The following is a 15,343-nucleotide window of genomic DNA, read 5'->3' on the forward strand; positions in this document are numbered from 1 at the left end:
TTCAAAAGCGGGAAACGAAGACCCGCCTCCACTTCCTCCAGTCTCAGCGTCGACACCACCGCCATTACCAGTGATTCCGTTGAGAACCGAGATGGAGAACTTTGGGCAACCTGCGGAGTTGGCGACGACTATGGCCCTCATCAGCCTTGGCCGAGGCCGACCCCGGTTCGCCCCTGCTAGCGAGGCCGCGATAGCGGATCTCCCCATTGGGCCGGGAGGCTCTACGAGACCGGACAAGGTCTCTTGGAAGACTTCGTGGGACGCTCAAACCGGGAGCACCATTACGGAAGTGAAGGCGACCTATGCTACCCCGCCCATGCCAAGCCGTCCGGGGGTTGCTGTTTTCCCTTGGGACACCCCGCAGCTTAACGCCGCCGCCACACCATTTGTTCCGGTGCCGGAGTCAGCCGAAGAGTTAGCCGGGCGTCTAGAGGAGGACCACCTGGGCTTCTTCTGGGACCCAGTCATCGCCCCGCCGGAGAGGGCGCGTCCCAGTGTTCCGCCCCCGAAGCCTGATCCCGTCCGGGAACGGCTCCTGGCTGAGACCATAGTCCGGGAAATGCTGTCCGGGCCCGGTGGAGAGGATCTGGCCCAGCAGTTCGTGACCGGGGTGGTTGTTAAATTCAACCAGCAGGAGGGGTATGGATTCATCCGTGAAGTAGAGACCGGGGATGACTACTTTTACAACCGAGTTCACCTGGATGTAGAAGGACTCCCCAAGCGACTCCATACCCTGTGGCCGGGCGAGAAAGTCAGCTTCTTGCCGGACAAAGGCAGCCGCGGTCTGTTTGCGGTGTGTGTTTCCCGCATGCCCACCACCCGGGAAGCGGAGCAGTGGCAGGAGGAGATTGCGTGGGAGGAGCAGCAAGAGCGACGACAGAGCCGTACCAGACCGGCCGCGCCTCCTCAACCCCGGCGCGTACCGACGGCTGCCCCGGAAGCAGAGGCAGAGCCAGCCCTCGATCCGGAGAGGCTCCCAACTGTGGTGGCGGTGACGCAAAATGTCAACAACAGGCCAGTTTTCATGCTGGACGCGTCGCCCGCCGCACCACCACCGTCCCGGGCGGAGACGCCATCACCACCAAGAGGTGCAGCAGCAGCTGTGCCGGAGGAGCCGTGCTACGCTCCGGTGTCTTTCAGGCGGATCCGCCGCCAGCCAGGACAAACTCTGGGGGCCTATATCCAGGCTCAAGCGGAAGAGTGGAAGAGGGCCTGGCCCCCAGAGTAAGCTGTTCGCTCCAGCACCTGTGAAGACCGGGATGGTTGTAAACCGGCAGAAAGTTGCTTTTGTTGAAAAGTTTTACGGGCCTGTTGCCCTTCAGCAAAGACCGGGAGCGCTATTGAAGCCTCCGGGCACCTTCAGCAAAGACCGGGAGCGCTATTGAAGCCTCCGGGCGCACATCTAAGACCGGGAGCGCTGTTGAGCCTCCGGGCGCTATCCAGAGACCGGGAGCGCTGCTGCGCCATCAAGCGCCCCTTAAGACCGGGAACGCCGCTGAACTGGTGCCGCTGTTGAGGACTGAACCGAAAGGTTTTTATGTGTTTATGTTTTTATGTGTTTAAGAGCCTTGCCGGGAGGCTCGGATTTTAAGAGGGGAGGCATGTAGTGGGTGGGCCTACCCCCTACTAGTTTAACATAGTTACCCGGCATTGTGATTATTAAAAGTGTTGAATTATATGTTTTTATGTGATGTGTTAGGGCACCCCCTAGTGGCCGGGTGGGACGGCTGTTGCCACCGGGGAGGAGGAGTCGGCCGGATATCTAGGCTAGGTCTGAATGTGTGTGGGGTAGAGAGATCCGGGTCAGCGGAGTGCGAGCATCTGCAGCGGCAAGTGCGATAGTGTGAGCGGACCATCAAGGGACACCGGAGAGGAGGAGGTGGACGTAACCTCAGAGCCTATTCTGCCGGTGTGGGTCCGGTGTATGCTTGGCTGAATAGTGGGTGCCCGAAGGAAGTAGAGTACGGAGGGCATATCCCCACCCGAGGTGACGTCTGGTCAGAGTGTCCCCAGCTCCACTAATATTGCCGTGATCCGCTGACCGGAGTGGCTTTTACCGGAGTGTCTGTCAAGCTGTGAGATCCGGGACAGCAGTGTGTGCACTTGGGCAGAGTGTGAGCGAAACAGCACGGGACACCGGAGATAAGGAGGTGGACGCAACCTCAGAGCCTATTCTGCCGGTGTGGGTCCGGTGTATGCTTGGCTGAATCGTGGGTGCCCGAAGGAAGTAGAGTACGGAGGGCATATCCCCACCCGAGGTGGCGTTTGGTCAGGGTGTCCCCAGCTCCACTGAAAGTCTGCAACTGCCTGTTTCTTTACTGTCTGCTGTTCGGATTATTGGACTGTGCTGAATAAATGTTCTCTTTTATTGCATTCAACTCTTGCCTGAAGTCTATTTGTGTAATGGAGAACGAAGACACTAGCACACACTGTTTTAACCCTAAAGAAGTGATGAAGACAGGGATGTGCCTGCACCATAGTGCTGCCACGACTACACAGCCAGAGGCCTCCCTGCCTGGTCACTTCACATGCATTCATCACGAATAACTAATCTAATGCAAGTCAATGGATAACTCAAATAATTTTCAGGTGGACTCGCCCAGGATGTCTGGCAGGGATGGAAAAATCCTGAAATGGATGGAAGAATACTGAAATTGAATGGGAACAGCATGGTCAAAGATGCCTGGATGGATCTCTGAAACACAGGTCGTCACTTCTGGTAACAATGTTTTCAGAGTATTACGCCACTTTGATGTGTGCTCCTTCACCTATTTGTGATAACCAGTGCAAGTACAGTAGACAGCTGGGAGCTGCAGTGCTCAGCTCTGTGCTATATCTTGGCTGGTTATCAAAAATAGAGGCTCCCCCACGCTATTTTTTTTTTAAATATATTTTAATAAATAATAAAAAAAGACATGGGCTCCACCCATTTGTGATAACCAGTGCAGATAAAGCAGGCAGCTGTGGACTGGTATTCTTAGGCTGAAAAGGTCCTTGGTTATTGGGCACTCCCTAGCCTAAAAACAGCAGCCCGCAGCCAGTGCCAGACTGTTAGAATGCGATGCTGCCATGTCACGCAGTTCAACAGTCCGGCACCCCGTTCACCTGCGGGGAGCTTGTGGCTTATGCAGAGGGTATCGTGAGAAGCGGCACAAGTGATCTGAGGTGAACTTAGTGCCGGACTGTCGGACTGTGCTGCTATCATGACACACAGTCAGACAGTCCAGCAATGAGTGCACCTGAGGTTACTCCTGGCAGCTCCCACACTCCTCTCAGTGTGTCCTAGAGGCCATAATGAACGGTCTTGTTCTAATGTTACCATGGCCTATGGATATATCAGAGCCGGGATCATTGTGGGACGTAGTGTAGACTATGTTGGACCTGCAGGGTTTTGGGGGGGTTAATATATTGGTGAAAGCGGGTGGTTTTTTTATTGAAAATAAAAGATTTTAGTGTATGTTTTTATTTACTTTCAAATTTGGTAACGGGACAGGTCTCAAAGACTTCTCTATTATCAACCTAGGGCTTAATGGCAGCTGTGATTTTTGACAAATCACAGCTGCTATCAAACCCATTCATTACCCCGATTGCCACCCCACCAAGGCAATCAGGATGAACTGGGTAAAGCAGCACACTTGCTGCATCTAATCTAATGTATGCGCCAATTGTGGGGCGGTTGCAGGCTGTTTTTCTTAGGCCGGGGAGGGACCAATAACCATGGACCTTCCCAGCCTGAGAATACCAGTCCCCAGCTGTGTGTTTTTTCAGCACTGGTTATCACAAATGGGTGGGGGACTGCATGTTATTTACTTTTTGTCCACTGCACCTGCCAATCACAGTAATGCTAATAGTAAAGATGGCTACAGCATTACGGTGATTGGCAAGCAATCCCTACATGTTTAGAGGCTGAAAATCAGGTGCCAAATGTGGAGTAGGGACTAGAAACTTACAAGGCAAACACCATAATACTCGACAAGTAACGAATATCCCAAATACCTTAATATTAGTGCGAGTAACGAATAATACCGTATATATTCGCTCATTACTAGAGTCTATCACTAAAAGACTTTGAAGAGATTGGGGCAGGGAATCATCAGATAGTGCTTAGTTTTGGCCCTTGGACTGCCCGTACCCTTTTCAGGAAGCAGCCCAATTTTCTATAGAAAACAGAATGTTACCTTGCACGTATCTTTTTTGTCTGGTCCCACAGAGGTGCATATCATATTATCTGAAATTACATATTGGTGTCTCCACTTCTTCTTGCATTGTTCTCTATCAAAAATGCTGACGTTGACCTCTCTCAGTGCGCTTGAAAACTTTCTGGTTTCAGTCTGCCCCCATCCTGCTACTTGGCAAATTGTGTCTGCTTTAACATCAGTGTCATTGTCTGGTAGCGGCAAAATATCCACTGCTGAATTGAGCTCAGCATCCCGAGACAGCTGAAAAAAAGAGTAAAATTCAATAAATAATAAAAATCATCAGCAAATTTAAAGACAATTGTATACATGGAATGTTCTCCTACTTTGATTGCTTTCACGTTAATAATAAACAAGAATTTTTTGCTAAGGGATCGATTCAAGTAGTTTTTGCCATTATGAATTGCTTGAAACGTTTATGCAATCTATAGTTGGACAACCATTTTGCAAGTTTTAATGGTTTTACTCCAGTTCCAGCTCCGCAAATTGGGGTAAGAATTTAAACTTAGCCACATTCCCTAACTTTAGAGAGCTGTTGCATGTTTCAGTGCAAAATAAAAGCTTTTTTTTTTTCTGTACTATTAACCCCTTCACCCCGGAGCCTATTTTCACTTTCATGTCTGGGTCAGTTTTTAAGATTTTGACCAGGATCACTTTAACTCTGTAGCTTTAAGGGGGTCCCAATCTCTTGGGAGAGGATCACACTCCTCTCCCTGCCTCCTAAATGCTTTCCTAGTAAAAACTGAAATGACAAAGAAGGGGGGCACAAATGGTGTCTTATCCGGTGGTACCAGAAAGGATTTAAATAGGCGCACTAACCTGTTGCAGATGTGATATAGACACAACCACTGAAATTACGTGATAACGATAGCTGCTGCAGAACCCAGGATGATAGCGTTGGAGGAGATGGAAGGAAAGGGTTAATCCGCGCTGCCAGAAGAAGATCACTGAAATTCGATGGGGATTACAACATCTGATTTTATTGTTCTATGTGTTTTGGAGCTGTATAACTCTTTCTTCAGAAGAAGGGGTTATCCTTCTGAAGAAGAGGGTTATACAGCTCCGAAACGCATAGAGCAATAAAATAGGAGGTTGCAATCCCCATCGAATTTCAGTGATCTTCTTCTGGTAGTGCGGATTAACCCTTTCCTTTCATTTCCTCCAATGCCTCATAAATACTGTGATCGCTTTCTATCGCAGCAGTTAAGGCGTTAAACAGCTAAGGGCAATGCAAGCACCACTCCTGGCTGCAATAGCCTGGTCTTGGATTTCACTAAAGCTGAAGACCCGGCAGCGATCGTGCAGACCCCGCAAATTCTTAGTCCGGAATACCTTAGCAATCAGTACGTACAGGGTATGTCCAATAATGGAAAGGGGTTGAAAAAGCATATAAAATGGAGCTTCAAATCTGCACAAAAACGCATTAGATAAGGGGAAAATGCATTAAAGAAACACCGCAAACATGCAATAATTAGAGTAAATTGTTATTTCATCGTGCGGTGCGGACACCTGTTTAAAACGTGCAGAAAAAAAACAGTACAAAAAAGCAGCATGTGAAAACGGTCTAAGGTTTTTCTTTTTTTTCATTATAATTTTTATCGGTTTATAGAAGAGAGAAAAAAATCAACCCAACTATTTTTTTTACGCCATTTACTCATCACTGTAAATAATCTGATCACTGTATTGTGCGGGTTACTACAATTACAGGAACAACAAACATATCCATGCTGATTATGTTTATTATTATTTTATTTTTTTTTTTTAAATGGATTAAAAAAGACATCATTGTAATTGTTTTTCATTATTTTTCATTGTGTTAGTCATTTTGTAGGAAGAAAAAACCTGATTTTTATTTTCTCTTTGGAAAAGGTAGTTAGAAATGCACTGCTATGTACAGATATATCTCTATGTACCTCTATAATCTGCCTGTGGGTTCAGGGGCTACACTGCAGCTTCAAGTATATAAAATCCTCCTAGTGATGTTGGTTGTCAGTGGAGGCTGTGAATCATAGCTTTAGCTGCTGCCTGCAACGATTGAGATTAGATCTCAAGAAAAGAAAATGTCATTTTGGTGATTTTTTTTTTCATTATTTTCTAGTATTTTTGTAAGAATAAAAAAAACCTGACTAAACTAACACATTTTTTTCTGTACTTAGATGTGATTAATCTCCATCCATCTGTCGTGGGCGGAGAGGGGTTTCCTTGGGGAACGCCGCTCCCCTGGGGAATCTCTGGCGCTCGGGTCCGGTGCTTCTGCTCCTCGGTGGCTCGATCATGGGGCCGGACCCGGGGGCTCGAGCAGCGCCTCCTCGCCCGCGAGTGAAAAGGGGGAGGTTTGGTGGTGGGATGTCGGTTGTGACGCCACCCACGGGGTTGTGGTGATGGTGGGCACCACCGCTGCTGGTGACGGGGGTTCCCGGGAGCAATGGCGGGGAGTAGCTGAGGTGTTGGCCCCTCCGTGGGTAGGGGCTGTTTGTCTCGGGGCCCCGGTTGGGGGTTGGATGTTGGTGGGTAGGGGCTATGTGCGGGAGCCGACGCGGGGAGGCAGCGCGGATGCGGGGCCGCGGTGCAGCGCTGTGCCGGATGGCACTGGTGTACTCACTCAGATAGTCAATGACAGAGTCTCTGGTAAACCAAACGGCTGGATAGACGGGGCCAACAGTCGGCTGCGGCTTCTTCACTCTCCCCGGACGGGTTGGTGGCGGCTGTCTTTCCCTGCACCTGTATGTAAGTGTTTGACCCCTATGGATTCCCACGGGTGGTCCGCTCCCCGGCTTGTACGTGTCGGGAGAGCCCATTTTGCCTGCAGGCGCTGGCCCTTATCCGGACGGGTTGGGCTGTTGCCTTCTGACGGGACTTGGGTGGGAATGAACCCCTGAGGTCCAGACCGCAATCAGAGAATTTAACCGTTACGGCGGCTTCCGAAACTAGTCGGGGTCTGAGTACCCTGCCTTGGTGCTTAGCTTCACTCCGCTCCCCGGTTCGGTACCGGCGGGCCACCGCCCGACCCCGGTCCTTTGGTTCCGCAGACGTCCACTAACTCCTGCAGACGGCCACCACCGTCTGCCGACCTTGCTGACAGTGCCTGGGCTCCGACCCAGACACTCACAGTCGCTCCACTTCCACCTCCAGCTCCACTGCACTTGAACTCCAAACTCTAACTAACTGTTTTTCCCGCCTCCAGGACTGTGAACTCCTCGGTGGGTGGGGTCAACCACCTGGCTCCGCCCCACCTGGTGTGGACATCAGACCCTGGAGGAGGCAACAAGGGTTTTTGTTTGACGGATGTTTCCTACCAGGGGAGGGGGTGTGTATGTGTGTGATGTTATTCTGTGACCCCTGGGGTCCAGGGCGTCACACTCCCCCTTGGTAAAACGCAGACCATCCGCGGGCTGCCCGTCCATCACCGGTTTTATTTTTTTTTCTGAAAAGAGATGGATACAAAAACAACAAACAAACAGTAGGCATACTTTTTAAATCTTCCCTGACAGGAGGCACTTGCTTAAACGTTACTAACGGTAAAAACATTTTTAATAATAATGGACGGGTCCCGGTTCCTCCGCTTTCCCACCCAAACAACCTAAACCTTGATGCTGCCCCTAAGAAATGGGCAGCACCCCTCTTCCCCAGTCCAGAAGCAGGAACCTAGTTCAGGTCGCCCAAGCGGGAATGGTCACGGTACGGTATTCCGCACCCGGTTAACACTCAGGGGGCCCCACGTCCAGGGGGACCCCTGACCCCGGCGGTGGTCACCGGAACTCAGCCCGGAACTATTTACAATCCCACAAGTTCGTGGGTGGCCTGCAAGTTCTCGGCCATGTTCATGAGTAGTTACTCATGCGATACGGGGGCTTACGGTTTTAAATGGGAACAACACCAGTCCCAACGGGGAACAACAGTTCTTTTTAATCAGGTGACAGTCTCGGATAATTAGTGCTCATTCATTCAGATATTTACACAATCAACATACGGCACCCCTAGATAGCAGTTTCCCTATACCTAAGTGGGGGCCTACCTAGGTTGGGACGTGTGGACCTTCTGGGCACAATGTCGTCATTGGGGGGCACTGGGACAGAGGAGACAACTGGTTCCTCTTCCCGTCTGTCGGGTATGGCAGGTATAGGTGCATCCCTGGGCACTGGTTCAAGCAGTTCACTGGCGGTTATTTCCGTCTCCATCTCATCCACGGGTTGTGGGAACATTATCACAGGAATAATCACCGCGCCGTTCTGCATAGGCCAGTCTACTGGGAAGTCGCCCATCACTGTGTGGATCACCTCTTTCTTTTCCCCGTTCGGTAAAGGGACTGGGACTTCATTTGCCAATCGCAAGGGGTGTGGGCATCTCTTCAGGTGGTTCCTGGAAACTGTAGCCGTGGTTTTCCCCTGGTCGCGACTAATCAGATAAGTCTTCTCGTTCTCCCATCCAGTGGGCTGTATGACATACGGGGTTCTTTCCCACTGATCATCAAGCTTATGGGTTCTCCTCTTCCGTTTCAGCACTGTATCCCGAGGCTCAAAGGGGACAGCAGGAGCCCATCTGTTGAAGCGCTGTTCTTGTTTTTCTCGGCTCTGACGCAGATTCTTTTCCACATATTCCTAAATCCGTCGGTACTGCGCCCGCCGCTTGGTATCCCAGCTTGCAGTGGAGGGAAAAGAGCCTCAGGGGCATCCAGGCCCATCTCCAGGTCCACCGGCAGCCGGCCCGGTCGGGCCCTCATCAGGTACGCGGGCGTACACTTGGTAGAGATACAAGGAATGTTGTTGTACATGTCTACGAGGTCGGGCAGTTTCTCCGCCCACAGGTTTCATTCTTCCAACGGTAGTGTCTTGAGGAGACCCAGGACCAAGTGATTCATCTTTTCACACATCCCATTGGTTTGGGCATGGCATGGTGTGGTCCTGATTTTCTTGCACCTGTACAACTGGCAAAACTCCTGGAACACTTTGGCTTCAAAGGCCGGACCCTGATCCGTGAGCACCCTCTCCAGGTACCCGTGCGGTCGACAGAAGTAGGCCTGGAAGGCTCTAGCTGCAGTACGGCCTGTCAGATCTTTAACTGGAACAACCACCATGAACCGCGAGTAGTGGTCTACGATAGTCAGGGCGTAGGTATACCCATTTCGGCTGGGTGTGAGCTTGACGTGGTCCAAGGCGACCAGTTCCAGCGGCTGATGGGTGACGATCGGCTGTAGGGGGGCTTTCTGGCTGTCTTCATCCCGTCTTCTCAGTGTACAGGGACCACATTCTCGACACCAGGTCTCCACAGATTCCCGCATCCCACTCCAATAAAACCGCTCTCTCAGCAGCATCTCCAGTTTCTTCCAACCGAAGTGTCCAGCACCATCATGGTATGCCCGCAGGACTTTGGGCACGCTGGCCTGAGGAACCACCAGCTAGCGAAGCTTTTCATGAGTTTTCGGGTTGATCAGCTCCCGATACAGCTTCCCTTGATGCAGGTATAGCCGGGCTCTTTCCTTCCACAGCCGCTGGGCTTCAGAGGGGGCTGAGGGATCCATTTTGGAGGAGCCCTGTGCAATCATGGTCTTGACCAACTGGACAGCAGGTGCCTGGTCCTGAGCTTCTTGCCACCCCTGGCTGGGCAACGGGTCCAGGTTCACCTGTTGCTAATTGACACACAGTTTTTCAGCTGGTGGCCGGTGGAACGCGGGCAACTCGATTTCCTCGAGGTCGTCATCTTCCGTCCCCCCATCAGGCAGGTGGGGCATTCGGGATAACGCGTCCGCGTTGGTGTTCTTGCGGCCGGCTCTGTATTTGATAGTGAAGTCATAGTTGGACAGCCGAGCCACCCACCGCTGTTCCAGTGCACCTAGCTTAGCCGTATCCAGGTGGGTCAATGGATTATTGTCCGTGTAGGCAGTGAATTTCGCTGCCGCGAGGTAATTCCGAAACCTTTCGGTGATTGCCCACACCAGGGCTAGGAATTCAAGCTTGAAGGAGCTGTAATTCTCGGGGTTTCTTTCTGTGGGCCGGAGTTTTCTGCTGGCGTAGGCGATCACTTTCTCCTTCCCGTTCTGGACCTGGGACAAGACTGCCCCCAGGCCCACATTGCTGGCATCAGTATAAAGGATGAACGGGAGGCTGTAGTCGGGGTACGCCAGGATTTCTTCTCCTGTCAAGGCTAGCTTCAGCTGGCGAAAGGACTCCTTATGCTTCTCTTCCCACACAAATGGGCGTCCAGGGGCCCTACCACTCTTGGTCTGTCCCACGAGGAGGTCTTGCATTGATGCAGCCATCTTTGTGTACCCCTTGATGAAGCGGCGGTAATAGCCCACCAGGCCCAGGAATTGCCTCATCTTCCTCACCGTGGTCAGCCGCGGCCAGTCCTGGATAGTGGTAATCTTCTCAGGGTCTGGGGCGACACCTTCTGCACTCACCACGTGTCTGAGGTACTGCTCCTTAGGCATCAGCAGGTGGTACTTGGAGGGTTTCAGCTTCATCCCATACTTAGCAAGGGACGCAAACACTTCCGCCAGGTGCTCCAGTTGAGCTTTGTACGTCTGGGAATACACGATTACGTCATCAAGGTACAGTGAGACAGTTTCGAAATTAAGATGTCCCAGGTGTGGCGCCCTGGACAAGCCAGGTTGTCACAGAACTACACCAACACACCCCACACCCCGGTTAGGCACACCGAAGTGAAACACAAAAATCCTTGTTGCCTTCCTCCAGGGGCTGATGTCCACACCAGGGGCTGGGCCAGGCGGTTGGTCCCGCCCACCGAGGAGTTCACAGTCCTGGAGGCGGGAAAAGGAGTCAGATGAGAGATAGAGTTTGAAGTTTGAGGAGTGAGGAGTGAAGTGGTAGAGGAGCAGTCTGACGGCGTCCGGGTGTGTGGCCCGGACGGTACAGCAAGGTTGGCAGATGGTGGTGACCGTCTGCAGGAGAGGCTGATTGGAGCGAACCGTAAGGACCGTGGACGGGCGGTGGGCCGACTGTACCGGATCGGAGAGCAAAGAGAGGCCAGCACCATCCGGCAGGGCTTACGGACCCCGACCAGGCTAGGAGTCGCCGAAAAACAGGTCAAATCCGTTAGCGAAGGGAACCTCCGGGGGTTCCCAGCAGTCAAGACCCGATTGAAGGCAACAGCTCACACCGTGAAGGGAAACACAGTCACCGCCAAGGCTACAGTTCCCAGGGCCAGAGCCTGCGGGCAAAAGGGGCTCCCTCAGCATCCATCCAAGCTGGGGAGCGGGTTACCGGTGGGAAGCCATTGGAACCGTAAACACAACACAGGTGCAGGGAAAGGCAGTCACCATCAACCTACCGGGAGAGCTACCGCAGCCGTCTGTGGGACCCGTCCATTCAGTCGTTTGTTTTACCGGAGACTTTGCATTCATCATTGGCTGAGTGAGTACCACAGTGCCGTGCGGCACAGCGCTGCCCCCGCGACCCTGCACCTCACCAGGCCCCAAAACCCGCCTGACATCCATCCCTAATCCCCTCACCGGGCCCCGGGACAACCAACCCCCCTACCCACGGAGGGGAGAACCAACATCCAAGCTGCTCCCTGTCATCGCTCCCGGGATCCCCGTCCAGAGCAGCGGTGGTGTCACAACCTCCACACAACCGTGGGTGGCGTCACGGACAATATCCCTAAACCAAACCACCCCCCTTTCACTCACGGGCGAGGAACGCCGCTCGAGTCCCCGGGATCCGGCCCACCGCTCGAGCCACCACCGAGCAGCAGCAGCCGGACTCGAGCAGTGGATGAGCGCAGCGTCCCATCCTCCGCCCGCGACAACTTGGCGTCATGAACAGGATCTTACCGCTCTGCCGTCTGGTAGAGGTGCGCCTTGTGACCGCCGGAGGTGTCCGGCGGAAAAATTGGAGAAGCCGCCATTTTGGGCGCGAAAAGTCCCCGCTCGAGCGTCTTCCCGAGTAGTGGAGGCGCGAAAGCCGAAACCCCGCCCCTGTAGAGGAGGAGCCGGAAAAAGACTAAGGGGGACGGAAATAAGATGTCTGCGCCCGACGGAGCCGCTGGAGGAGCGGTGGTCGCAGCCGCATGTAACTAGTGCTGCAGCGTGCAGGGACGCCAAGACTCTGCTGAAACACGTTCCTGGATCCAGAAGCAAGATGTGCCAGGAGCCCCCGGCCCAAGTCCACTTCATGCTGGCGAAGTGGACGTCGGAGATGAAGGGCCTGGCCGCAACCGTTTGGGCATCCGAAGTGGAGGTGGTCTCAGAGGAGCGGGTAAGCGACTCATGCTCCTATGTCCCCCAGGGATCGGTCGATACGGCTGAGGGGCCCGGCCTGCTGCCGTCCACCACGCTACCTCCCTCACTGCCCATGCCCGTGGCCGACGCCCTGACCGACCCGTTACCCCTGCCACCGGTAGCGGAGCCCGCAGCGTCTGTGGGAGAGGGCCCAGACCTGCGGCCCCCGGGCCCTACCTTTACCACCACCTTGGCATCCACCACGGCTTCCATCCCAGCCGCAACGGAGAGGACGACGGCCCTGGCAGCCCGCCCGGCCGCAACGGAGACGACCCTCGCCCAGAAGCCAGCACCGCGAGTCTCGCTGACCGCTCCCAGACACCCGGCCTCGGCTGAGGCACGGCGGGGATGCAGCTGCCAGGAGGCAGAGCAGGCCATGTCACAGCGGGGTCCCTCATTACCGAAGGTACCGGTCGTAGCCGGCACAGGGGGACTCCGGCTGGGCCCATCCCCCACACCGCCTAAACCGGAGCAAGCAGAAAGTGCTCCGCACTGGGAGCGGCAGCAAAGGCAGCTGCGCCGTGGGATTGCTGATTAAGAAGGAAAAGTTAGAGCATGGTAGCGGTTCCCGGTTACCTTGCTGTCGGTCCCCATTGGGACTCTGCTGACATTCCAGACGGCCCTCAAGGCTAAGGAGTCCGGTTGGAGGAGCAGTCATACCCGCATCATCGGCAGCTGAAAATGGAGTCCTGTGGGACAGTGTCACCCCTGTGTGAGGGTGGCGTTGGGGGGCTCGTGCTGTTCGATGGTGGACTGTGGGAAAGCTGCAGGAGGAAGCTGTACCGGAGCCAGGTGTTGTGGATGGCCCCTGGGACCCAGCTGACAGTCCCCGTTGGGACCCTACGGCAAGTCTCCGTTAGGACTCTACAGTTTTGTTTGTGGTAGCCCGTTGGCTACGAAGCACTGTTGTCCCCGTAGGGACTGTCTGCAATCCTTGCGTAAGAAACTGCTTACAGACAAGCCCGAGAACTTGCAGGGCAACCATAAACTTAGTGGAATGTAAATAAACATGTGTTTTGTCTTATACCGTTACCGCCTCCGGAGAGGCTGATTTGGGAGGATGGGCCTGGAGGAAAGGGATGGCCCAGGCACGCCACTACCGTAACCAGAGGTGATCCTCCGGGGGTTCAGGGGTCCCCATGGACGTGGGGCCCCTGAAAGAGACAGAACCCGCTCGGGCAGCCTGGTGATGAACTGGGGCAAGGGGTGCTGCCGACTTCTTAGGGGCAGCATCAGGGCCAGGTTGTTTGGGTGGGAGAAGAGCGGAAGCCGTACCGTTATAAAATGTCTGTGATGTTTTTACATGTTTTTACCGTTTTACTCTTTTGCAGTTAAACAAAAATAAAACCGGTGATGGACGGGCAGCCCGCGGATGGTCTGCATTTTACTAAGGGGGAATGTGGTGCCCTGGACAAGCCAGGTCATCACAGAACTACACCAACACACCCCACACCCCGGTTAGGCACACCGAAGTCAAACACATAAATCCTCGTTGCCTTCCTCCAGGGGCTGATGTCCACACCAGGGGCTGGGCCAGGCGGTTGGTCCCGCCCACCAAGGAGTTCACAGTCCTGGAGGCGGGAAAAGGAGTCAGATGAGAGATAGAGTTTGAAGTTTGAGGAGTGAAGTGGTAGAGGAGCAGTCTGACGGCGTCCGGGTGTGTGGCCTGGACGGTACAGCAAGGTTGGCAGACGGTGGTAACCGTCTGCAGGAGAGGCTGATTGGAGCAAACCGTAAGGACCGTGGACGGGCGGTGGCCCGACGGTACCGGATAGGAGAGCAAAGAGAGGCCAGCACCATCCGGCAGGGCTTACGGACCCCGACAAGACTAGGAGTCGCCGAAAAACCGGTCAAATCCGTTAGCGAACGGAACCTCCGGGGTTTCCCAGCAGTCAAGACCCGATTGAAGACAACAGCTCACACCGTGAAGGGAAACACAGTCACCACCAAGGCTACAGTTCCCAGGGCCAGAGCCTGCGGGCAAAAGGGGCTCCCTCAGCATCCATCCAAGCTTGGGAGCGGGTTACCGGTGGTAAGCCATTGGAACCGTAAACACAACACAGGTGCAGGGAAGGTCAGTCACCGTCACCCTACCGGGAGAACTACCGCAGCCGTCTGTGGGACCCGTCCATCCAGCCGTTTGTTTGACCAGAGACTCCGTGTGAATTACTGGCTGAGTGAGTACCACCGTGCTGTGCGGCACAGCACTGCCCCCGCGACCCTGCACCTCACCAGGCCCCGTAACCCGCCTGCCATCCATCCCTAATCCCCTCACCGGGCCCCGGGACAACCAACCCCCCTACCCACGGAGGGGAGAACCAACATCCATGCTGCTCCCTGTCATCGCTCCCGGGATCCCCGTCCAGAGCAGCGGTGGTGTCACAACTTCACCACAACCGTGGGTGGCGTCACGGACAATATCCCTAAACCAAACCACCCCCTTTCACTCACGGGCGAGGAACGCCGCTCGAGTCCCCAGGATCCGGCCCACCGCTCGAGCCACCACCGAGCAGCAGCAGCCGGACCCGAGCAGTGGGTGAGCGCAGCGTCCCCTCCTCCGCCCGCGACACCAGGCAACACTCCATAAGCTGTTGGAAGGTCCCAGGGGCATTGCGCAGCCCAAACGGCATGCTGGTAAAGTCGCAGAGTCCCATGGGGGTGGCAAATGCAGTCTTCTCACGATCTTCTGGTGCAACCGCCACCTGCCAGTATCTGCTGGTAAGGTCAAGGGTAGAGAAATAGCAGTTTTCAGCGCAGCCAGCGACTCTTCAATACGGGCGAGAGGATAGGCATCCTTATGCGTTATTTGATTGATCTTCCGGTAATCCACACACATCCTCATGGTGCCATCCTTCTTCTTCACCAGCACCAGTGGGGCTGCCCAGGGGCTACAACTATCCCGGATGACCCC

General features: G+C 54.1%; 1 protein-coding gene across 2 annotated transcripts in view; it reads right to left on the reverse strand.

Annotated features, from left to right (window-relative positions):
• Positions 1-15,343, reverse strand: part of LOC142255114 (granzyme A-like) — a 75,159-nt gene that overhangs the window by 43,040 nt on the left and 16,776 nt on the right. For both annotated transcript variants that reach the window (XM_075326575.1, XM_075326569.1), the window contains exon 4: positions 4,179-4,439. In XM_075326575.1, the coding sequence (XP_075182690.1) occupies positions 4,179-4,439 (261 nt within the window). The remainder of the gene's footprint in view (positions 1-4,178; positions 4,440-15,343) is intronic.

Source organism: Anomaloglossus baeobatrachus, chromosome 1 (assembly GCF_048569485.1).
Source record: "Anomaloglossus baeobatrachus isolate aAnoBae1 chromosome 1, aAnoBae1.hap1, whole genome shotgun sequence".
NCBI lineage: Eukaryota > Metazoa > Chordata > Amphibia > Anura > Aromobatidae > Anomaloglossus > Anomaloglossus baeobatrachus.